A 24,710-nucleotide genomic window follows, 5' to 3' on the forward strand; every position below is an offset into this window, starting at 1 on the left:
AATCTCAAGATGGCGGCCGCAACCATGTTCCCATCTGCTCCCAATGCGCCGTCTCCTTAGCCTTATCTGCATGCTCCAAGTCCCTGATCCCTCCACTCTCAATCCTTGCCTCGATCTGCCTATGCACCAAATATTCATCAAACGCCAGGTGAGCCTGCGTAGTGAACACCCGGTTCGCAATGAACACCCCCTGAACCTTCGTATGCTTGCTAGACCCCCAGACGTGTACCTTGGCGCCCGGCTCCAGGAGTCCATCAGACGAATCAAACGTAGGCGGCGCCACAACGTGATTTCGGTGCATTTGGTACAGGAACACCACGTCCTCGCAAATTCGGAAAAGCTTTCGTCCCACGACTCAGATCGATTTGGCTATATCCCAACTCCCAGTCCCCGGTGGGCGCGGGGCCGACTTTGGCGCCGAAGAGGCGGCAGATGAGTTGGTGGCCAAAGCAGACGCCGCTTAGTGTACAGTCGGGGCGGCGGAGGTAAAGTTCTGTTTTCAATGAATTAGCTATCTGCTCGCTTCACATTAAAGACATGGAATCGAAGTCCAACCTCTTAGCAAATCCAGAAGCTCCAAAATCCAGGGGTTGTCCCCGTGGGCATCGTGCATGCTTCCCGTGATTAAAACACAGTGGATGTCTTCGAACTCCTCGGATTTCGGAACCTTTCCTCCTTTCTCTGTAATGACGAATATCTCGTCCGTCTCGATACCAAGAGGAGGGTCATGCTGTTCTCCTGCCTTGGTGAAATGATGATGCAGAATATCGCTCAACCTGCCCTTCTCCTTCAAGGTATCCGGGACCGGCTCGTCAGTCTCGAGAACCATCATTCGGATCCTGGGTATATCATCTTTCAAGAATTGGCCCATTATATAACGGACTGCAACTGAATACCAATAATTTTTGTTTGACTTTGTTCCTCTTTTGGGGAGAGGACGCAGTTGCATAATTAGGGAACCGACCGGCTCGCTGAGTATTGACAACGACTTAAGTAGTAGACTTGAAATGTCAACTCAAGAAGCATAAAGTTTAAAGTGTGACGAACCACAAAGAAAATTGGTCATCACGGCTTACGAGCAGCCTCATTGTCGCCAAGCTGAGGCGCTTCTAACAGCGACGACAGGTCAGAACACAAGCGCTGCCGCCTCAGCCGGGGCCCGATGACCCTACATCCTCCGTGTACAAGTCGCCGGAGCCGGCATGGAGGGGCCGAAAGCCGTTGCACTACCGGAATGACAGCGGGACATCTGTAGATGATCGTAGTTTGATGCTTTGAAATATCCACGACAATTTCATTGAGAAGCGCAACACAACTCTGTTATCATGGACGATATTCTCTCCGAGGGAAGATCTATGACCCCAAACTCTGTTTGTTCCGCTTTACCGTATGAAGATTAATATTCGCTCTCCTGATTTTGTTGCGGAATGCCGAGTGTTTCGGTTCATGGCTCGACCAACACGGATCACAGCCAGCACATCGAGGTTGAATAACTACGTTATACCAGTTTACTACACTGGCATATCGAGCTATTCCGTGCTGTTCCGTTTTTGGTGTGCCGGTTATTCCGTCATATGCTTGATAGCCCATTAGCCTCGTACAGGCGACAGCAGCGGTTTGCGAAGTACACCATCTATCGTGTCAAAAGCGTGATTTCTCACTCGAACAAGACCATCGTTGTCAGTTTTGATCATATTCTATTCTGTTTGCACCTCGGTGATTGGTTTTCCGAAATGAATCCATATATTAATTTGGAACACTCTAAAGCGACTTGACTAAGTCGCACAAAGTTTTCTGAACCGCAGGAATGGATTTTACATATCCATGAAAATGGAGCCATATCAGTTTCGGGTTTATACTGGCTGAGCTAAGCCCATGCAGCTTGTCGTAGACCACTTGTACAACTCGAGAACTTAGAACAGACCGCACTTAGTTCACGCTTACATGTGGTACGGTTGTCGGCGTGTTTTTCTTGTGGTATAAAGAAGTAGCTACTTACCTGGCTTGAACAATACCCTATGTTCAAAATTTCTCAACTGCTGGAAGTATTTGGTCTTTCGGATGTTCTGTTTGCTCCCATTGTGATGGTCAGCAGCGTGTCGACATCCTCGTTGAGCTCGGAAATGTCCGGGGCGCTGTATTCAAGGGCGGCAAGAGCTGTACTCGAGTCTCATTCTGGGCGACTACTGGGTATTAACGTTCTCGATCTTCTCTTCAGGTCAATCAACTCGCTGTACATTTGGACCAAGTCGCCAATCGCTCCGTTCGGAAGGCACGCGAGTATCTTCTAACGACTCGAACACATCTTGACTTTCTGGCGCAACGCTCAACTAATCTCCCCAGCGTTTTTGCTGCCTCGCTAGCAAAAATATATTCTTCGTCTGTTGATGAAGTAGTCTTTCCCGTGGAAGGAAGAGACTGTGACATCGAGGCTTCGAAGAAGAATCCAGCCTACTTGGGAAGTTTGCACAAAGTTTCGGGGCAGCAGTTGCTTGTCGGTGCTGTCTCTCTTTGGTCTATGTCGTTGGTGTCAAAAGCCACGAATGCCGGTGCATCGAGTCAAACAAGTTCTCTCAGCTGTTCCAACGTTGTAATCTTGTTTAGCCACCAGGATGCCAAGATTTTTGGGGTCTGCGTCAATGTGTCTTTTCGGGGGTTTTCTTTGCTCCATGGCGAGGTTCAGATTATGTATGCTGTTAGAGGACAGATCAGTGGTCGAGAATGTTTTGATCATGAGGTCGGCTACTTCTCGTGGTCAAAATTGAGCTATGTATTTCCGATGCGCCACGGGAGACTACTCGACGACCTTGAACAATACTTCAATTGACTGCGGAAAATGTACCACTGACTTTAAAAGCGTTCTGGATGGCGCCTGTGCTTAAACCCCGGTAGGCGCGTGTTGTTCCGGCGAAGGGCAAAATCACAAACTCTTGACTGGTACTGGTTCTTTACGTATACAGCTCGACAGGACCACTGACAGCTGCTGTGCCAGAAGAAAACGGTACAAACAGTACTCAGCTCTTCCGCACTAATTAATGCCTTATTTTTTGTTCTAGATCTCTGTATCTTTTTGATTGCGTGCAAAAATACACCGCAAAATATTCGAACACAAGGGAAATTAGGGGGTTATCACGACGGCTGCATGGCCACGAATTGATCTATATTTCAAGATCAGAAAACATCAGGCGATGAATCGCCGACTCATTCCGGGGCATGAGACACAATAATCTGGAGACAATGTAGAATGTTGCTCTATCGTGTCGGTTTCATCTAAATCAAACGGCCTACGCGAATCCTGTCTTGCCTTTCACGACCGAATACGCACCCCCATTCTTCCCAAACATCTCCCTCAAATCCCCAGCCAACACATCCGGCTTCTCGTGGGCAGCAAAATGGCCACCACTATCACTCTCCTTATTGAGCACGAGATCCCCCAAAGTCTTGTTCCACAACGACGGCTTGACAAACAGCTCCTTGGGGAACTTAGTAGCCCCAATCTTCACGTGCTCCAAGTACATCGTCCCAATAGTCTTCCTCATGGGATCCGTCGTGTGCTTGCTATCATAGTATATGCCCAGGGACGCCATCGGTCCTGGCGTGCTGAACCAGTAAATGCTGATCCACTTGCAGACCTCGTAGTCCGTCCAGGGGTAGTCGTCAGTCCAGTCGTGCAGCTTCTCATAGATCCACGCGAGCAAGCCAACCGGCGAATCCGTCAAGCTGTACCCGATAGTTTGCGGTTTGGTGGCGTGCTCATGCCAATAGCCCCTACCCTCCTCCTCGAACCACTTCGTGCGCTCGAAGCCTTTGATTTCAGCCTCGGTGCATGGTGTCTCTTGGTCGATCTTGTAGAGTTCCGGAAAGTGAGACTCGCTTGGGGCCTCGGTTATCTGGCAGTTGTAATGGCTTGCCTTGCAATTCTCGGGGAACAGATAACCGATAAACCGCGTTACGGAGTAGCCGATGTCGCCACCCTGTGTCACGAATTCCGAGTATCCGAGTACATCGACCATGAGTTTATGGTAGACTTGCGCAACCTGACGAGCGCCAAAGCCCTGCTGTTTGACCCGGGAGGAGAAGGCATAGTTGGGCATGGACGGGGCCACGACGTCGAAAGACGGGTTGTCCTTGCCGCCGTCAAGGAGGAGCGGGAGAAGTTTCTGCACTTCATAGAAACTCCCTGGCCATCCGTGGGCGAAGAGCAAGGGGATGGCACCTGGATTTGGACTTTTGACGTGCACGAAGTGAAGGTCGATGGCGTCGAAACCGTCGATTTTGATGTTGGTGGTAAATTGGGGCATCTCGTTCAATTCTACTTCGGCCTTGCGCCACTCGAACTCATCATGCCAGTACTTGGTAAGCCGCTTGATATCTACGAGCGGCACGCCGTAGTCCCAGCCAGCGTCTTCAAGCTCGTCCGGGAAATCGACAACTGCGAGTTTGGCCTTGAGCCGGTCAAGCTTGGCTTGTGGGATGTCGATTTTGAAGGGCTGGATAGGCATTTTTATGATGGAGTAGCGTATTTAAGACACCTGATACGAAATATTCGGGATAGTTGTGGAGGATGTTAAAACAGAGTTTAACTGTCAGGCCAGAGGGAGGAGTTTGGCCATTACTTATATATTCATATATATATACTGTATACTTGTAATGGTACAACGATTGAGGGTGGGGTAATGGCTACCTGCAAAACCAGAAAACCAGACATATGGATGTTGGACGTTAGTGTAACGTGTAAGTCTCGAAATGACGTGGTTGCTATTTGTCAATGGGTGGACTTGTACATCGAAGGGCTTACTACGGACGTGGGATGCAACGGGCGGTAGTAGTGTCAACATGCCGCTGACAAAATCAGGCTGGCCAAAGTCAATTTGAACACCACTGATAGTCTAAACTGGTAATCATACCATATTATATTGCTGACAATAAGTACCCAGCATGGCAGATGGGTTACTCTTCGTTTCCATAGCTGGTTCTGGATAGATTGGGGGGGATTGAGTGGTTAACAAGCCAGCATGTCTATAGCAAGACAACATGTGATGATAGCTGCTTAAGGTACCGACAAGACGGGTTGCAGCGATTGCAACTGAACTGAGACATATATGCCCTAATAGGTATGATTGGCTCCAAGTGGAAGAATTGAAGACATAAATGCTTAGAACTGTAGGTACCTTTTTCGTTCATAAGGTTGGTAAAGTGATGCAAGATGCGGGTTTGTCGGATCGATGCATATAGCAATAAAATGCACCAAACCGTGGTTCTTCAGTACCACCACCAGGCCCACCTCTTAAAGGACCCATCAAGTTTTTAACAAGCAGTGAAGGTCGGCTCAGCCTTGTGAGTCGCCCACGTCCGTCACCAACCTCCATGCGACGTTCGTAGCCGCTCCACCTCGCCTCTCATACAGCCGCCTTCGTTTCCTAACCGTCGATCAATCCGAGCCCCAGTCGAGGTAAAAGCAAGCCCGTAAACCCCAGCCAGATCGCCAGCCCACCCATCATGAGGCTCACGGTCGAGCTCCTCCAGAACTCCCCCTCATGGCTCAACGCGCTGAAAGAGCGCGAGCTCGAGCTACGAGGTACGTGCGAAAAGGACAGATGCTACACTTCATTTGATCTAGAGCAGAGTTGATAGCGAGCCTTTGCCGGGCGTGAACAGGACATCGGATACCCGCCATTGAGAACCTGGGAGTGGCAGGAGTACGTAGCTTCCTCCTTCCCCCTCCATGTGCCGCGTGACAATATATTGACTCTGCATTTGTAGCCGCAAGATGCGATAGACCTTGTCGACAACGACATCCAGCTTCTGGGCAACTTCGCGCTTTCGCCGAGAATACGCACGCTGCTACTGGCGCGGAATCGCGTCGCCTCGATTCAGCCTACGCTCGCCAAGTCGATCCCCAACCTCACCAACTTGCAGCTCGAGTCCAACAACCTGACGGAGCTGGCTGATCTGGACACTCTGGGCTCGTTCCCGCGGCTGACGCACTTGGTGTTGAGGGACAATCCGGTGACGAAGAAGGAGGTGAGTTAAACAACCCTTTTCCGGCTACCTACTATGTGGTTGAGGAGGAGGAGAGGCTGACGAGCCTTTTGGATAGCACTACCGGTACTGGACTCTTTGGAGATGCCCATCCGTGCGGTTCCTTGACTACGAAAAGGTGAAGGACGCCGAGCGGAAACAGGCGGCCGAATTGTTTGGCACGGCTGAGAAGCCCACGGAGTTGGCGTCGAAGATCATGGGCGTGAAGTCAAAGACCTTTGACACCTCGGCGTCCAACGGTTCGACTGGTCTCTCGACTAGGATGTCGAGGATCAAACTGACGGACATGGAGAAGAAAAGGTTGCAGGACATGATCAAGAAGGCCACGAGCTTGGATGAGATTACCAGATTAGAGACCATGCTGAGGGAAGGACGGGTACCTGCCGGCATCCACGTGGTGGACGAGATGGAGTAGTAAGCCATGTATGACGAAGAACAGACACAAAAATTGGCGTCCGGCATTCTTGCACGTAGCGCAGAAAAGCTGTATGGGATATACCCCTGAGTAGTGGCAATTTACAATGCTCAGTGGTGAAGAAAAATCGTATTCTTCAATGCAAACGCGGCCATTTCCTGGAAACTTCCGTCATGTGTATACACCAGAATCAGCGCACCTATCCTGTCATGTCAACATCATCCTGCCCCCGCGCCTGCCGCATTTCCATCTCGATTTGGTCATTCGGATCCTCCATCCCATCTTCCTCACTCTGGCGTCTAGCCCCGTTGCCCCCCAGCAGCGACCCAATGTTCGCACTCCCATTCAAGCTGGAGCGGCTGATGCTCGCCTTGTGCTTCTTGCCGCCGTTCGACACAGGCTGGGCCTCTTCATTGGCTTCGGGCACGGGACCGGTGCGCAGCTGTGCGCGCTTTGCAGCTGCCGTCGCCTTGATGTCCTTGTACTTAACCGTTTTGGGGACCAGGTCGCCCAGGAACTCAAGGTTCTCCACCGACTGCACTGCACTCGCTGACAGTATGTCAGGGATACGTGGACGGTTTTGGTATGGTGGGGTTGGAACTTACCGACGTCCTTGTATTGGATGTTTCTACGGGGTTTACGTTCCAGCTTTGCTTGGGTTAGGCACTCTTTGGCTAGGTGTTGGACAAATAATTCCTGTGGGATGATGAATTAGTAGTGATAGAGCGGCTGGCTGTTTGTAGGACGCAGGGTCTCACCGTCGCAATGGTGATAACAAATGCAGCATTGTTTGAGCAGATGCTGATGTCCGGATCTTGCGCAATGATCTTCTTCACTCTTGATACTAAAGGCATGTTACAGGGTCAGTATTGGCTTTACATATTGTTGTCATCGATTTGACTTACACGGCAGCTGCGTCTGACCAGTCACTTCCTTGCGAGGAGGAATCGCTGTCGTATTATAAGGCATGGCGATTCTGGTGGATGAAAGACTGAATGGCTGAGAGGCTGGGGTGATGCTGAAATGTGATGTTTCTGGGAACGCTCAAGTGGGTTGCTCGTTTGGAGGCGAAGATGGGGTCGGTGAGAAGTGACCTCGAGAGTTTGCCCGAATTTGCTGTTGAGGTTTTAGTCGGGGCTTCGATGAACACGGTCACGCATCTATCCACAGGCAATAGACTCTTCCCAATTAAGACTCTATTCTATTGGGGTCATTAGATTATGCAAGGGCAAGCCTTGGTGCCGGGTTGATTTCATACATACTCGTTCGCCCAAAGGAGAGCAACGAATAGGCCAAGAATAGATTGATTGCCCTAACTAAGTAAGAACATGTAAGACAAGATAAAAAACTCACCTCTGCGGCTAAGACTTCCCTCAATCAGTATGTCGTTCAATTGCATATGAAGTTGCGCTTCAGGGAATGCTAACGCGTGCAAAACGTTAGAAAGACGCGACTTCCATTAAACTCACCCAGCAAGTTGCGGGCCGTGCATGATTTTAGACGATCCCGATCCACTCTAGTACATGGAGATTCTAGTAGTACCGGCCAATGAGATCACGTACGGTAGGTCGCGGCTGTCCTCAAGGGAGATCTCGACACCTGCAGCCCCCAGCATCAGATGAACTCTTGTGACAGGGCATCGCTTCGAAGTCGTCCATGTTCATGATCGATAGTAAGCCCAGCGCAAACAAAGCGTACCGGACGTACCGAATTCCGAGCTAACATGGTCGACGACTCTGTGCCATGAATTCACGAACTACCTCCTTTTCCGTGTCGCGCCCGCAACTATCCCAGCGACCTTCTCTGAGCTCGAGATTATCGTTCGCCGTATCTACAGCCGAACGAGGCGAGGGCCGCGATGCGCCCGCGGTAGAACGCATTGAGGAGGAAATAGCAGAGATCAAGAGATATGAGGTTAGTTGCAAACCCATCTGATCCTAGCCCGTGTTAAGCTTCCGGGTACGATGCTGACGCCAACTCTAGGACTTCAACACGATAGGTTTGCGCCGATGTGTACGCCCATTCCTTGACCTCGAAGTACTGATGTAGGCTTTGCAGACTGGGTACAAGATGCCGCGCAAGAACGTTTACGTCGAAAAGTACGACATCGCAAGACGGCGGGCCTCTTTAAAGAAGGCCAAGTGACGTGGAGGTACAAGTTATGGGAATCCTACGACGCGGCACAAGGATGGATCGTGGTGACGCTGATCGGCGCCGTTATCGGATTGAATGCCGCATTCCTCAATATAATCACCGAGTGGCTATCCGACATCAAGCTGGGCCACTGCACCACGGCCTTCTACCTGAACGAGAACTTCTGCTGCTGGGGGGAAGATAATGGCTGCGATGATTGGGTTCACTGGTCGGGCTTCGAGCCTTTCAACTATATCCTTTACATCTTGTTTGCCACTGTCTTCGCATTGACCTCGGCGACTCTAGTCAAGTCTTTTGCCCCGTATGCGGCTGGATCGGGCATCTCCGAAATCAAGTGCATTATTGCAGGTTTCGTTATGAAGGGGTTCCTGGGCCTTTGGACTCTGATCATCAAGTCGATCGCACTACCACTCGCCATCGCCTCGGGCTTGTCGGTTGGTAAAGAAGGGCCCAGCGTTCACTATGCTGTGTGTACTGGGAATGTCATCTCTCGGCTCTTCGACAAATACAAGTACAATGCTTCGAAAACCCGAGAGATTCTCAGTGCGTGCGCGGCTGCGGGAGTTGGGGTCGCATTTGGCAGCCCAATAGGTGGGGTGTTATTCTCGTTGGAGGAGATGTCGAGCTATTTCCCCCTCAAGACCATGTGGCGCAGCTACTTTTGTGCTCTGGTGGCCACTGCCGTTCTGGCCGCAATGAACCCCTTCCGTTCAGGTCAGCTTGTCATGTTCCAAGTCAAGTACGACCGGTCGTGGCACTTCTTTGAGGTCGTGTTCTACATTGTGCTTGGCATTTTCGGAGGCTTGTACGGCGCTTTTGTCATGAAATGGAACCTTCGGGTCCAGGCGTTTCGGAAAAAGTACTTGACCAAGTATGCCGTCCTGGAAGCGACTTTGTTGGCGGCCGGAACGGCCATCATCTGCTACCCGAATGCGTTCTTGCGAATTGACATGACCGAGAGCATGGAGATTCTTTTTCTGGAATGCGAAGGGGCTGAGGATTACCAGGGTCTTTGCGACGTCGACAAACGATGGACCAATATAATGTCACTAGTCGTTGCAACGGTGATTAGGGTATTGTTGGTCATCATATCGTACGGCTGCAAAGTGCCAGCTGGAATTTTCGTCCCGTCGATGGCTATTGGCGCATCTTTCGGACGAACCGTTGGCATCATTGTGCAGGCCATCCATGACGCCAACCCGACGAGCGTCTTCTTCTCTGCATGCGTACCTGACGAGCCGTGTATCACTCCGGGCACATACGCCTTCTTAGGCGCTGCGGCTGCTCTCAGTGGAATCATGCACATCACGATATCGGTGGTGGTCATCATGTTTGAGCTGACTGGCGCTCTTACATACATTCTTCCCACCATGATTGTCGTTGGAGTCACAAAGGCTGTTTCCGAACTTTTCGGAAAAGGGGGTATCGCAGATCGTATGATCTGGTTCAGCGGCTTCCCCTACCTCGACAACAAAGAAGAGCACAACTTTGGTGTTCCGGTGCAAGTCGTCATGACCAACGATGTGGTCGCTATCCCCGTCCACGGCATGGCCTTGCAGTCTGTTGAGGACCTCCTCAGCCAACCAAAATACCAAGGCTTTCCCATCGTGGAAGACCAGCACAAGAAAGTCCTTGTTGGCTACATTGGACGCACCGAACTACGCTACGCCATCGACCGTCTCCGCCGCGAGCGCCGGATCACCATCTCCCCCGAAGCCAAATGCGCCTTCTCCCCTCCCGTCCTGGGTGCCGTAACCCCCATGACCCCCACCGTCACTTTCAGCAACGCCGACTTCGGTATGTCATCGGCGTCGGTCGACTTCAGCCGCTACGTCGACGCCACCCCCGTAACCGTGCACCCCCGCCTGCCACTCGAGACCGTCATGGAGCTGTTCCGCAAGGTTGGCCCCCGCGTCATCTTGATTGAGCAACATGGGCGGCTGGCGGGTCTGGTCACGGTCAAGGATTGCTTGAAGTACCAGTTCAAGGTCGAGGCGGCGGAGAACCCGCGCGAGGACAGTGATATCCATGAGAGACACGAACGGGTCTGGGGCTGGATACTAATAGCCGCTGGCTGGGTTTCGGACAAGGTCTTGAGTGCAAGTGGTGGGAGGATTCGGTTGGGCAGTGTCTCGGAAGAGGGGCCTCTGGGACGGGCGCCGGGACAGATTATGGATGGGGATGAGGATGTCTTGGATGATGAGGGCGGTGTGGAGTTAGAGAATAGATAGCTTATTTCATGTCATGTCTTGTTTTATCTCTTCAGGCTATGGAATAAGATGAATGCATCGCGTACTTTATACATCTTGGCGATTCTTGCCAGAATCCAGTGATGGCGGGAGCCACGTTCTTAGAGCGATGTGAGCCAACGACTTGGGCACCATTTCTCCAAATGCATATCGAAACGTTGCTTCTCTGAAGAAGAGCATGCCATTTTCCACGCGTATTTGACCGCTGCGGTTCCACGATCCATAACAGAATTCCATGGAACGAGGGTTCCACTGACGAAATATTGCTGCAGAGTAGCTAGTATCATATGTAAGCTATGGCCTAGGCTTTTACTGATCGTTTCACGAATTTCAAAAAAAAGATATAATTCAAATAAGAAGTCTATCATCCAACTAACTCAATGGGTATCCAAGTCTAGAGTTGTTTAAACCAGAACATACTCTATCCTGCATCACCTCACCTATCCTCGGGCTCCATGACCACATCTCCAATGAATGCCACATCCTCATCCGCGTCGTCGTCTTTCTCCACAGGCAGCATACCATCAACTTGCGGAATAGGAACCGCACTGTACGAGCGCACACTAGCACCCGACTCCGCTACGGATATGGCATCCTCTTCGTCATCCGCCGCCGAGCGGCTGCCCTCGTCCTTGCGACCGATAACCACATTGCCGGCGACGAGCATGGCGGCGCCCAGCCACCACAGGGGCGGAAGCGACTCGGAGAAAATCATAAACCCCAAGAGGGCGGTGACCATGAAGTTAGTCGACGTATTCATGATGGACACTTGAGTCGTGGAGTAACCACGAGCCAGGGCTTTGGTAAAAAGCGTCCACATCTGCACGAGATTGTCAGTACGAGCGGAACCATAGCCATGTGGTGGTTCTGTGAGATGAAACCGTTGCCTAGAGAAGTGCCCGGAAAGCTCGGCCAGTTCGGGAAGGGTAAGAGGGTTCGTCCCGAAGGAAGGACGCAGGCATCAAAAACTCAATTCAACCAATGAGGGACAAAAACTTACCACGCCATTGAAAGCCAAGTTCAGCCCGAAGAATATCTGGCATTATGTGCAAGTTAGCTCTGATTAAGGATAATGTGCGACGGAGATTCCCATTTCCTAAAATAGTGTTGAGACTGGTAGCAAAAGCATCCGCACGTGCGTAACGGTAAAGATACCACGCCGCCGGCGTTTGGAATGGCCTCATGTTGTCCGGTAAGGGTAGAGGGGTCTCAACCCGACCGTTAAAACAAGGTTCGTCCGGGGGTTGGGCGTGTCGGGAAAACTTACGCAACGGACAATAAACTCGATGGCGCTCTCGAAAGCCACTAGTCCAAAAGTGCTCGCGAGTCCTTGCGAAAGGTGCGATGTGAGATCATTCGTTGTTCTGGAAGGCATGTGAGTTGCTGATTGTAGATGTGCATGGTGGTCGGATATCAAGCATTTCGCGGAATGCGCAAGATGATTTATCCAAAGTCCGATGGTGTGAAATATGTAACTTACAACTTGGCAAATACACCATTAAAAGCAGCGCAGGCACCGCTGGCGATAGCAAACACCACCCACTGATTTCGGCTCATCCATGATGCCGGACCCCGAGCTGCTTCGTCTTCTTCGTCCGCTACGAGTCGCTCTTGGGAGTCGTCGAGACTGGGGCGGTATTCGTCCATTTTCTCTCTCAGTTGCACGGCTGACTTGGTGACCAGACGCTTTCTCAGCTCAGTCGGGTGAGCAGTGGCGGAAGGGTTGGGGCCGGTTGACGATGAGTGTTCCGGAAGGAATCCATCCCGCGGGGTTTGTTGTATCGTCTTTGAACGGGCCATGGTGGGCACGTAGATGGGGTTTTGTATCCTACTCAGCTTAGGAGTGCGTTTAACTGCACGGAATGCAACCCACAGCCCACACGGCTGTCCGGGAGCAAGCGAGTGAATCTACGGGCGCCAGAAAGATAATGCGACTGTCTCCCTCTAGCTTGGCGAAGGATGTGTGAGAAGATGCAGGGGCTTCGGGGCTAGGCGAAGTCGATCACCTGTGTCAGTGTTGGCGACGGATGACTCGTCAAGTTTGTGTACAAGTAGGCAGGTAAGCACGGGACGACAATGTAGTGTTGTTTCGTGTTTAGTGCCCAGCAGGTTAGGTTACAAGCACAGGGCAGTGTGAATGATCTGGCAGCCAAATCAAATTCTCATCATATGCCACGAGTTGGAGCTTGTTGACGTCGTTCGTTGTTCCTGCAGAATCCAAACTTCCATGTGGCTGCATGGCGACTGTTAATTGCCAGGACCCACATCCCGCTCCCCGCCTTCCCGCCTAAAACACACCCCGATACAGCAGAGTCCCTATACTTACATACGTGCAATGCTGCCTGGACTTCCCTCCAAGTGAAACAAACCATTGGTATTTGACCAATGCCAATCTCTTGTTTATCTGTAGGTAATTCATGCTGTGATTAAGCAGCGACCAGTTGAAATTGTCACATCTCAATCTGTTCATCCATAGGCACCAATTCAAGAACCGCTCTACCGAGATGTGTGGATTCCGCTCAAGCCGGCATCAGGGCCAACTCGTTCAGGGTTTGGTAATCAAAAACTTACTATTCGTCCGATTACCGTTGTAGCCAAATCAGAAGTATAACCAAGAGAACCCCCGTGGACCTTGAGAGGTACAACACAGCGAAGGAGTGTGTCCATACCCAACCTGTGCTAGTCCTCACACACGTCATGTACGTAATGAAGTATCCAAGTACCAGAATATAATTGAGTGTAAGCAGTTGTTTTCATCTCTGGTAATGGTTAAGCGGTATCGCAATGCTGTCATCATCGACTTATCGCATAAACTAAAAATGAAGTGAAAGAAAGGGGATTCAGTATCTGTGGCTCGATGCTATGTCTTTGTAGCTAGCTCTTCTCTCCTTGTCTCACTCTCATTTTCACATCGACAGATCCTCTTTCGGCTGTTGTTCATTCTGTTGGTACTGGTTTGAGTCATCGATTAACCGTTGAAAGCATCCTTTCTCGGATGCCTGTTCCTCTTTAGAGCGAGTTAGCCTAGGCCCACTACTACTTGGATAGGCCAAAGCAGGACTTGACTTACCTGGTGTGGCCCTCTTGTACGTTTTTAATAATCACGAGATGCTCTGGCGGCACCGGCATCCTCTTTATCTGGTTGAAGGCATCGGTTTTTGGATCCACCTATCTCCGAGGATAACCATGGCTCAAGGTATTGTATCCAATTGTGGGAACGGTCCTCGTGTAGTCTGGTGCCATATTACCAACGGAGCACGGAGCATGATGCTGCTGCGGATGCAGATCGAGTGGCTCCCGTGATTGATGCTTGACATAATGTTTGAGGTCGATTCCCCCAAGCGGCGTGGTTTCCGGACTGAAATCGAGGTAGATCAGGTTCCCGACTGGACACGCACTATCCAACAACGCGGTGGCATCGCGGCAGCGTTGGTCTGATCCTACAATAACCATGTCGAGAGACCATCATCCCTGATAAACAGCATCAGTTATGTTAATGATTTGGTCTTTCTCCGCGTAAACTTCTCCCACGTCATGACCACAGGTTGGTTTGGTAAAGGCATTGTTGGGAGCCGCTAAGGGTTGCAGGGCTGTTGGATTTCCTGCCAAAGCAGCATGAACAGGGTGTCCATCCTCGGCTGGCAAATATGCCATCATAAACATGATTTCTAGTCTTGATAAGCTCTGGAAGTACGCAGTCGAGAACTCATGATGACTCCTTGAATACGTCAACTAACCCGCCGGCGGTACACTGAGAACCAGGTTTTGGTAGCCTCCAAAGCTACCCAGACATTACAATGACTGGCTCTTGCATGGGCAGGACCGGACCACGCGATCTGGTCGGATCCAGACAGTGTCAACTTACGGTCCATGAATGAATCCTCGAGGGCGAACCGGGATTATTAACAACTGATGAGGCTATTGCATAGGCTTTGATGAAGACGAATCCAGGTGAGGCGAAAACAAATCAACTAGTTAGAATTGGTGCAAACTTGCTAGCTGTAAGGCCAAAGGGGAGAAGGCGAAGAAAAACCTACGCAACACCGCCTCGTATAGCAGAGAATGGATCAACGTTGTCACTCGAGCTGAAAAGATCCTCATAGCAGGATTGCTCCCGATTGGATCACTTGCCATCATTCACAGCTCCAAGGATTTCTCAGCCAAACCGAGTTTGACAGCTCTTTTTACAATCATGCTTTCCTTGTGTATCTCAATGACAACCATGGCCAAGGCACACTACATGTTCACAGCAAGAGCGGCGTAGATTCATCCTTCGCGTATCCTTTCCACTAATAAAGCGACTTGGGGGATGTCAATTTTGTAGTTTTGCGGCGTTGCTGGTCGTCTTCATCGGAACCAACCATGATCTAAGCCTCCGGTATGATTAATCTATCGGGACTGAGGCACAGTTGCGGCACAACGCTTTTTCGGTGGGCGGCGGCCTTCCCAAGGAGGTGGGATGCCCGAAATGTGATGATCCTGATGGAACAAGCGGTTGTCAAAGAATGTGTGACCCCCTGGAAGAGCTGACGGAGTAGCACACGCATATATGTTCTAGACCATGTACTAGGAAGAGGATTCGATGCATCCTAGGTGTGACTTGTCGATTTATGTGAATGAGGTTCCTCCTATCGGCCGTGTCGGGCTTTGAAAGACGAAGGAGTCGCCGTTGGGGGGTTGTGTCTGAGCAGGGAAGCGGTTAGCCCTATTAACCAGTCGACCCACTCTCCCCGGTATGAGGGCTAGCATAGAATAGGCTAGCCAAGCGCACCTAACGTCTCTCAGATTCTTCAATGCAAACCTATCGCAGCCACCATATCAGCTCGGACACGTGGGATTCCGGCATAAATGGAGAAGGCAGACTACTCATTGCCGAACTCGGGATGCCGATAGCCCAGTGCTACTGTCCGTGACCACTGCCATGCCGCCGATTTCATGGAAGCGGATTCGGATCCAGATGCACAGCACGATTGCACAGCGTTGGATCCGGTGTACTGCAGACATCGCGTTTTATTGCCTTCGACTCGATCCGATCTTGTGAGAGACCTTGTAAAAGACCTCGTGAAGGGATCGACGAATGTCTATGTTACCTTGGAATGTGTTGCAGGCCGAGTCTGGCATTCGTTCAGCCAATTCAGCCCTTGCCGCAACCGCATGAGTCGATTATCGAACAAATGTTGTCTTGTTGGTTAGCTCAGCGCTTTCCCTTACTGGTAGGGAACTAGATCCTGCAGTGGCCAGCGGCAGCATCCGAACTCGTCCATAGGTCACTTATTGCGTATGTCCATGCGATGGCTCCACGTAAACCCACCCATAGCCAGTGAGTCAGCACTCTTGCCGGTTCGGGGTGCTTGCCAATTCAGTATACAAATCTGCAGCGACCCTCTCTAGGGTCCCGAGCCGAAGCTCCTAGCCACCAAACCGGGCAGTGCGAGCAATGCGGGCAATGCGCACAGCCTGTTGAGGTACCTATGAGGTTTCACTGCGCAAATAGTCGGCCAAATGAATGCGAGGCGAATTAGGAATGAAGAGTGGGAATCCCTGGAAATAGAGTTCGGACCAGATGGGCTAGGGGGGTGTTGCATATACCCTTCCTTATATAAGCCCGGAAAGAGGCGCCCTCTTCTCTTCCCACTGGTTTCCGCTGATAAGAAAGGAACTCCCGATCCCTCGCAATACCTACTCTTGAACCCCTCGACGCCATGGCAGACTTCGAAACATCGGCCGTACTGTATCGTAACCTGCACAACAAGTTCCTCCGGCTGTATAGAGGAAAAGGTAGCACCTTGTATCTGGAAGATGGCCGTCAGATCCTCGACGCCTCCGGAGGTGCTGCAGTTGCTGTAAGTCGAGTTCGGAGTTGTTTACGTCCGTTGCCGAGTCATCGTCTGTTGAATGTATCAGCTCGCCACAAGGCTTTGGGAATTCAACGCATCCCAAAGACTACGATCGTTGACATTGGTGTTTCATAGTGTATTGGCCATGGCGACCCCCGAGTCAAGGATGCCATCGTAGCACAATTAAACAAGGTATCTTATTGCGCAAGTACCTTCTATACCACCGACGTGTGTGAGGAGCTATGCCAGGAGCTTACCAACTCGACAAACGGACACATGACACGCGCGTATATTGTGAATTCCGGTAAGCGCGTGTCGTTGTGCAGCATACGAACTCACAGGCTGAGCGTTGTTTAGGTTCCGAGGCGATGGAAGCTGCGATGAAACTCGCGAGGCAATTCTTCCTTGAGAAGAGCCCGGACCCAGAACCGGCAAGATCCAAGTTCATCGCCCGACACCACTCGTACCATGGCACAACCTTAGGCTCGCTGTCGATGGGGGGCCACGTGGTTCGTCGAGCCAAGTTCGAGCCCATGCTGCTGGATAACATATCGAGGGTTTCGCCTTGTTTCGCCTACCGGAACAAGGATCCCAGCGAGAGCGACGAGGCATATGTGGCCCGGTTGGTCGACGAGCTGGATAAGGAGTTCCAGAGGCTTGGACCAGAGACTGTCTGTGCCTTTGTAGCCGAGCCCGTAGTGGGCGCTGTAGGTCATATTCGGTGTTCCCTTGCTGATTCCATCTGACGCATCTCACAGGCACTTGGCTGCGTACCATCAGTTCCCGGTTACTTCAAGGCAATGCGAGCAGTGTGTGACAAGTATGGCGCCTTGCTAATCCTTGACGAAGTCATGTAAGCTATTCTCGGGCCCCTGCTACGTTTGCTTTCCTAAAGTCGACATGCCTAATTGAAAGAAAAGAAAGCTTCTGGTCTACTCGAAGCACGGCAGTAACTGACCTTGGGCAATGCAGGTCGGGAATGGGTCGTACAGGCACTATGCATGCGTGGGAACAAGAAGACGTGGTACCAGACATACAGACCATAGGAAAGTGCCTCGGTGGCGGGTATCAGCCCATCGCGGGGGTATTGGTGAATCGCCGTGTCGTTGACGCCCTTTCTCAGGGTACCGCGTAAGTCCCTACCTCGCCATGATATGGCCTTCATTTGCAAATGGCCACTAACAATTAGACGCAAAACAGGGCCTTCGTCCATGGGCATACTTACCAAGGACATCCTATTACCTGCGCGGCTGCTCTGGAAGTTCAGAAGATCGTCCGAGAAGAAGGACTGCTGCAAAATGTGCGTGACATGGGCAGCCTGCTTTCAGCTCGGTTGCAAGAGCTCCTGGGCAGCCACCCCAATGTTGGCAATATCCGCGGGCGTGGTCTTTTCTGGGGAATCGAGTTTGTCAAGGATAAATCATCCAAGTCACCATTCCCGGCCACCGATAATGTCGCCATGGAGATTGCAGAACTCGGTCTAACTGAGCCCTACGGCATTGCAGTCTACCCCGGGTCTGGAACGATCGATGGTATCAATGGCGATCACATTATCGTATCTCCTCCGTATAATACCACGGTGGAAGAGGTGGAGAAGATTGGACAGTTGGTCAACCGACTTGTCATCGAGTATTTTGAGAAGAAGACTCTGTGCTGAATGGCGTCGGTGCTGGAGCCTGAGCCGGGGCAGAGGTGGTGGGGGACTTTTCTTTCTTCGCGGTGGTTTTAATGAAAACACGTGAATTGACGTTGCCATTTTGGGGGTTCTAAAATGTGCTAGGCTGTAGTTTACAACGGTGGGGATTGAGAAGCTTAGACAGTAGTACATTTCAACTTGGCCCCAACTCGAAGCTTGAACTTGATTACCCGTGGACTGTTATTTACAAAGTAAGTGAATATTCTCAAGAAATGAGTCCCCCTATCCCCCTAAAACCGGAGATACTGTATTAGATCAGATTCTGATCTGTTATTGCACATGAAAATCGACCCCTCGCCCCTCTTGGATCGCCCTGGACATTTGCAACTGTCTATTCCCCTGGTTCCACCATTAAGACGAATTCCCCATCCTTCCATCATCCCAAATAGACAATTGCCCAAGGGATCATCCTAGGGAAATTCTTTGAATTGTGCAAAAATGGGCTTAGGATGTTGGAGGCTCCCCAGTTTCTCGACGTCACTGGCCGTCTGATCCATTGTAAGCCAGCCTTTTAGTGGCTGCAGCAGACTTCAATTTATGCGTCCCTAGTGCAGTGGACATGCCACATCAGCGCAGGCCCAGGTCCATCCCCCTGTCAAAACTGCCGTCATAACGCCGCTCCTTGCCCGACCGACCGGATTGACCAGCTGACCATACCCTCTCCCTCAAACCACCTAACCTCAACATCTGCAATGGCTGTCGGACTGGCTAGTGGCCGCCATGCCGCGGACGAGGAAGCGCGTGCAGAAGTTGATGTACTCAATTCGAGATTGGAGAAGACTACCCAATTGACCAAGAAGATCCAAGCCTGTCTTGGTCGCCTCGAGGCAACGGGCAAGAGCGTGCGCGACGTGTCGGGACCTCTGAATGGCGAAACAAAGAAGCTTCAAATACTAGGAAACAGTGAGTGTTTCTCAGAATACCGTCGGTATGTTGCGATGCAGCGGCTGACAAACGCCTCTCCATAGACATAGATGCCGTAATCACTGCCATCGAGCGGTTGCGACAACCTGCCGATTCCAAGAATGACGAAGAGCAGATCATCCGCCAAGGCCCAGACAAGGCCGGCTTGTCCAACTACCTCAACTCGATCCAGCGTTTAAACAAAGCTCTCGGGGACATGCAAACATCGAATCTGCGGGCGAACCAACAGACCATGGCCGATCTCCAGCGCCTGATCAAGTCGGGCAACACCCAACTTGAGAATCATTTCGACAAGTTGTTGAGAGGAGAGACACCGCGATCGGTTGAGCCGCTGAATTTCATTACCAAGGACAAACCATTCCCCCTCATATCTCAGGACAAGATCGCCCGGTTGAGCTTGATGAACTCGTACGTGGCGGGGAATTCCATGTCAGAGAACCCTCTAGTCAAGATCTACGCCGAAGTGCGTGGCCCATACTTGTCTCAAACGCTGGTCAACCTTGCCTATGCTAGTGTCAACACGGCCAAGAAGAAGAGCCCGGATGCCATTTACCGATCAGGCACAAATGGAATTGGCATGTACGCCCAAGCCATAGAGGGCTCGTGTGTTGCTGAGTATGAGAACATCTGCAGCATATTCATGAGACAGGACTGGGGGGCCGTATTGCAGTTGACCTGTCAAGCTCCGCTGGCGGAACTCGCCCGCACCATACGGGAGCTCAACAATCACATCAAATCACATTTGAACACAGACTGCTACCTCGCATATGAGGTGACGGAAATCATGTCTAACCTAGCCAACAGGGTCGAAGAGCGGACAGGTGAGCTCAAGGGTACGCTGGCGGCTGCCTTGAAACCTGTTCGCGAGACGGCCAAGATATCACTGGCCGAGTTGCTCGACGACACCAAGCGCAAGGTGGGATTACTGCAGACCCTTCCGCCGGACGGAGCCCCAATACCTGTTGTTTCCGAGACGATGCAACGCTTGCAGACAATGGTAGAGTTTCTGCGGCCAATCTCGATGATCATGATATCGCTCGGCGACGGAGGATGGAAATCGGTAGCGGCCGCAAACCGTAGTTTGGACACCATTCCGAGCCTTGCATCGTTCGATCCCGGCGCAGACGGTAAGGAGATCTTCGCGCACTATTGTACAGATACAATCGACGCCCTGCTCTTGGCCCTTGACCAGAAAGCAAGGATGCTGCTGAAGGGGAAATCTGTCGTTGGGGTCTTCATCGCCAACAGTGTTACCATCATCGAACGCATGGTCCGAGATTCCGATCTGGCGCCACTTTTGGAGGGCAGACTCGGCGTCCTGGACACTTGGCGTAAGAAGGCCACGGCCCTTTACACTGATGCCTGCAAGGAGCTGTCAATACACCTGTTTGATGTTATCCACACCAGCCGGACACAAAGGCCGCCCTCCGGATCCAACGAGTCGGCCTCGATCGTCAAGAGCCTTAGCAGCAAGGACAAGGAGAGCATCAAGGGGAAGTTCCAGGCATTCAACAGCGGGTTCGATGACCTCGTTGCAAAACACAAGTCATACAGTATGGAGCGAGAGGTCCGACAGTTGTTTGGAAAGGACTGCCAGCAGATGCTCGAGCCCCTGTACAACCGTTTCTGGGACCGCTACCACGAAATCGACAAGGGGAAAGGCAAGTATGTCAAGTATGACAAGTCGTCCATTTCGGCAGTTTTTCTCAGTCTATTTTGATGAGAATTTCGGCTCCGTCGGTACTCGCTAAACCAGAAGCGATTCCCCTTCTCCCCTTGGCATACGGCACAGCAGTTCGTCGCATGCACGCACAGACGTAACGCGACGTTATTGCTGCAGGCTGACGACGATCATCAGATCATTTTTTTAAATCGAGCATTAGGAACTTGAGTCTTTCGATGCAGGGTTGATGTATGCTGCAGAAAGCTGCAGGTGATGTTCATGGAGAGGCGTGCGGCAGGCAAGCAAACAATGAATCAAGCCACAACGAAGGATTAGTCATTATAGGCTTACAAGTCTCTGTACCGGAGATCATGACAAATGACTCGGCGAATAGCGCGAGTGCGTGTGCATTCTGCTGTCGAGTTTGATGGATTGTCGTGGTCAGAACCAGGACAGGCCACTGGATTTCGCACTTGCACCCTGCCTTACATACTTTTGGGGGCTATTGTCTCAGCATATGTATTAATGGATGACACGGGAGGCTACCCTGTTTTGCATTCGAACGATACCAACTTTCGGGCCGACCGGCCATTGGAGACGACAACCGGGAGTCATGGTCATAGGCCAAAGGTCGAGGGGCTTACTGTGGTGTAACCAGCGAAAGATAGATCATTGCGCAGAAAGATGCGCGGGGGGGAATCAACTTGGTGAGCTAGTACTTGTGGACTAAGCTCTACCTACTTACATACGCGACGCTGTGCGATATGATAGAAGATGATACAAGGCTATAATATAATATGTACTGTATGCATACTGCGACCTTTGCGGTCAGACTTACAACTCTCATTTCCACCTGCAATGCTGCTGTGATGGTTGGAAACTGGCCTGATTTCGAGGTTTGGTTATTATTTGGCCTTTGCCCCCAGACCGGTTTCAACTGAACTAGAGTTGCATCTAGCTAGGAAGCCTCCAATTGCCGTGTTTGGCGTCTGCTCTTGTCGACGACTTGGTCGACTTGCATGAGCTGTCTCCAGTCAGGTCCCACCCCCAAGTTGCCGTTGCCCCTCACTTGACCTTGGGCCCGGTCTGGCTACCTAGGTGAACGAACGCCACCCACTCAATCCTCGAACAGCCTTGTAATCGTAGAGTCGCATTCTAGCGTAGGAGCCTCAACCACGAGAGACGTCGCGGCATAATGCAGGAGCGCGCATATGTGGTTCAGTCCCCAACAGGGTTTGAATCTACAGGTCGTCTCTTCCTTTGTTATTATCAGTCGCAGTGGGGTCTGTATAGCCCCATGTCTCCTAGCCTCGCTATACCTCTCCATTGCTGATTGGGTCCCCTCGCATCTTACACTCAACTATACTAGGTAGCCACATCGTTGATCTTCGCAGCTTCTAAGTCAGCCGCTTACACGGCTGGAGAAGGGGGGGGGGCCAGACGCCAAGGCTGATATTGGTTTAGTGATCAACCACGTACGCCTTGCGAGTTGCATTAGTCAAGGTGCAGATAAGAATCCCCCGACCCAGCTTTTGGTTAACGTCTGCCCAAGACATGCAAATGCAGGATTGCTGCAGCTTGGCTTTCTGCGGTCGATCTTATAATTACCAAAGTACCTGCTGGTTTTAGTCCGTCCTGCAAACAACAAAAATGCCTGCCAACATATCCTGCATGCGTTCGAAGTGCAGGGCTCGCTGGCCGCGGGCAAACTCTGGGTCCTCTTATCTCACCGAGATGCTGGTCCCTTTGCACACCTTAAAGAACTAACTTAATCATGTATCTGGCGTTGCAGGGGGTGTTGATTCACGCTACCACGCTAATCTGACGAACAACTGGGGGGCCTCGCGCAGGATCATAGCAGCAACAGAGCGAAAAGGGGAATGAGGAGTGCATACTTATTCTTATGAGTGACATGCGGAGGGACACTATTGATGTGGTAGGTCTCTTGTGACGCGTGTGTTTGCCAGGGTGCTACAGAACGTCTTCTATAATCTTTGGACGTGGGGTCCGCAAGGGTAAATATCTCCGTGCTGACGTTGGTATGTTGATCTGCCTGCACACGTCATACGTTGTTGTCCGATGGACGATTTCCAACTCCCACTCGTGCATCTCTTCGGTGCTCTTGTCCCACTGCCACAGGTGTGCACCACGCCTGCATGAGCGACGGATTGTGCTGACATAATGCTGCGTTTCCGTCCGTTGATTGTATTCTGCCTACAGCTGAGACTGGTAGGAGAGCAGCCCAGTGAGGCCGAGCATGGATTCGGGCATTTTCTTTGATAGGCACCACGCGGACGGACCAAATGGCGGTGTTCAATGGTATCATTTTGACAAGACAACTTCCTCATCCGTAGCCCCCGTTCCGCCGGGCAAGGAAAGATAAGAATTCTAGGCTACCCTCGAAGGGTAATCCCACTGTACATGACGCCCCAATGCCCACATACATTGCCCAAGCCCTTCACAAATGCAAGAGCGGCCGATGATGAGATCCCCAAGTCTCAAAAAGAAAACAAGAGAGCTGGCGTCATTCTCGCCATTGCCATCCTAATCGTAATCGTCACTAGCCAAAGCATTCCAATCACACGGACACCGCCGATCCCGAGCCCGCTGTAAACCCCAAACTAATAACCGTAGCCCCGCTACAGACCGGCAAAGTACGAGGTGCGCAGCGGCGAGCTGAAATGATCCGGAGAAGCGGTGCAAGTGTGGGGGTTGAGGAAGGAAAGCCCGACAAGACCAAAAGGAGATCCCTCGCGCCAAAAAAATGACTCCGTTCCTGCAGCCAATGTGAATGCCGTCCCCACGCTGATGGCAGTCCCAAGCGTCCAACTTGATTCAATATCCCAGTAATCCCAGCACTGCTGAACTATGCAAAGAATGATATACGAGGTATGGATACATGAGGCTGGGGTGCAAAGTATGAGGAAAGAAAGGGCGGCGGTGGAGAGACGATGGTAGCGATAAGTGCTACGCGTCGAGTCGCTGCAGTCCAGTCTCCGCGCTGTGTATAGCTTTTGCGGTGCATGATGCAGCTCCTGCAGAATGTAACACCAGGCGTCGGCTGGTACTTCTTTGGTGCGCCTCTGTCAGCCTTGCAGGCGGTGCAGTGCAGAGGGTCAATGAGGTAGATGCAAGGGGACCATGTAAGAGAGAAACACAGGCTGATGGAAGAGGCACTGCGTCTGCGGCTTTGTTTTCCCCTGCGCTTCTCTGCCTGCGATTGTTGAAGAAAAAGGCTGGCTCATGACGTCCGGGTATCTCCTCGAGTGTGTGGGTATTGTGAAGGACGAATTAACTGTCCGCCCACAACGTGTGTGAAACCGGTCAGCTTAGACGGTGTTCTAGAGCTGCCGTGTGGTTTGCAGCTGACACCGAACGCATCTTAGTTTGGACATCTCGGGCAGGCGTAATTACTACCGCAGTAGTCATGAGTCCCGAAGTCAACGGCTTTGCAGCAGAAAGTGCAACAGTGGTTGACAAGTTCTTGGTGCTCTTTGACGCACATTGTGAGAGAAAGTGTTGTTGTGGTTGATAGTTGAGCTGTACTTGAAGAGTGGGAGGGTAATATGCGTTGTTGCTGCGCAGTGCTAGTGGTTCGATAACAGGACTTGAAAAACAAGTTGGATCACTCGAGTCTATCAATGGAAAGTCCGGACGGGGGAATGAAAGGTTTAAGTATTCTGAGTGTTGAGCGCAAGGTTGGAATTGGCGATCTTTTCCCAAACTTTGG

At 51.3% G+C, this 24,710-nt stretch overlaps 7 protein-coding genes across 7 annotated transcripts; 3 read left to right on the forward strand and 4 right to left on the reverse strand.

Annotated features, from left to right (window-relative positions):
* Positions 1-4: 4 nt before the first annotated feature.
* BCR38DRAFT_457238 (GMP synthase) lies at positions 5-871 on the reverse strand (the record flags this gene model as incomplete). The annotated part of the gene is made up of 3 exons (XM_040862016.1): positions 5-340; positions 411-493; positions 556-871. 3 exons carry the CDS (start codon positions 869-871, stop codon positions 5-7), a joined length of 735 nt encoding a protein of 244 aa, XP_040716108.1.
* Positions 872-3,284: 2,413 nt separating this feature from the next.
* BCR38DRAFT_465550 (Alpha/Beta hydrolase protein) lies at positions 3,285-4,569 on the reverse strand (the record flags this gene model as incomplete). The annotated part of the gene is made up of 1 exon (XM_040862705.1): positions 3,285-4,569. The coding sequence occupies exon 1, from the start codon at positions 4,500-4,502 to the stop codon at positions 3,285-3,287; it is 1,218 nt and encodes a 405-aa protein (XP_040716109.1). The 5' UTR covers positions 4,503-4,569.
* A 930-nt stretch (positions 4,570-5,499) lies between these two features.
* Positions 5,500-6,457, forward strand: BCR38DRAFT_484432 (leucine-rich repeat-domain-containing protein; the record flags this gene model as incomplete). Its single annotated transcript, XM_040863750.1, has 4 exons — positions 5,500-5,578; positions 5,659-5,699; positions 5,764-6,024; positions 6,101-6,457. The coding sequence occupies 4 exons, from the start codon at positions 5,500-5,502 to the stop codon at positions 6,455-6,457; spliced, it is 738 nt and encodes a 245-aa protein (XP_040716110.1).
* Positions 6,458-6,656: 199 nt separating this feature from the next.
* On the reverse strand, positions 6,657-7,426 carry BCR38DRAFT_484433 (histone-fold-containing protein; the record flags this gene model as incomplete). Its single annotated transcript, XM_040863751.1, has 4 exons — positions 6,657-7,006; positions 7,063-7,153; positions 7,216-7,301; positions 7,363-7,426. The coding sequence occupies 4 exons, from the start codon at positions 7,424-7,426 to the stop codon at positions 6,657-6,659; spliced, it is 591 nt and encodes a 196-aa protein (XP_040716111.1).
* Positions 7,427-7,954: 528 nt separating this feature from the next.
* BCR38DRAFT_431437 (voltage gated chloride channel) lies at positions 7,955-10,907 on the forward strand. The gene is made up of 3 exons (XM_040860103.1): positions 7,955-8,371; positions 8,441-8,456; positions 8,516-10,907. The coding sequence occupies exons 1-3, from the start codon at positions 8,201-8,203 to the stop codon at positions 10,840-10,842; spliced, it is 2,514 nt and encodes an 837-aa protein (XP_040716112.1). The 5' UTR covers positions 7,955-8,200; the 3' UTR covers positions 10,843-10,907.
* Positions 10,908-11,188: 281 nt separating this feature from the next.
* On the reverse strand, positions 11,189-13,056 carry BCR38DRAFT_473953 (uncharacterized protein). The gene is made up of 4 exons (XM_040862952.1): positions 12,341-13,056; positions 12,128-12,224; positions 11,861-11,896; positions 11,189-11,680 (listed from the first exon to the last, which is right to left on the reverse strand). Exons 1-4 carry the CDS (start codon positions 12,658-12,660, stop codon positions 11,297-11,299), a joined length of 837 nt encoding a protein of 278 aa, XP_040716113.1. The 5' UTR covers positions 12,661-13,056; the 3' UTR covers positions 11,189-11,296.
* A 3,506-nt stretch (positions 13,057-16,562) lies between these two features.
* Positions 16,563-21,037, forward strand: BCR38DRAFT_457244 (exocyst complex protein exo70; the record flags this gene model as incomplete). The annotated part of the gene is made up of 8 exons (XM_040862017.1): positions 16,563-16,703; positions 16,833-17,001; positions 17,055-17,404; positions 17,456-17,550; positions 17,670-17,828; positions 17,898-18,306; positions 19,041-19,296; positions 19,362-21,037. The coding sequence occupies 8 exons, from the start codon at positions 16,563-16,565 to the stop codon at positions 21,035-21,037; spliced, it is 3,255 nt and encodes a 1,084-aa protein (XP_040716114.1).
* Between the last annotated feature and the right edge of the window lie 3,673 nt (positions 21,038-24,710).

This window comes from Pseudomassariella vexata (genome assembly GCF_002105095.1).
Source record: "Pseudomassariella vexata strain CBS 129021 chromosome Unknown BCR38scaffold_6, whole genome shotgun sequence".
Lineage (NCBI taxonomy): Eukaryota > Fungi > Ascomycota > Sordariomycetes > Amphisphaeriales > Pseudomassariaceae > Pseudomassariella > Pseudomassariella vexata.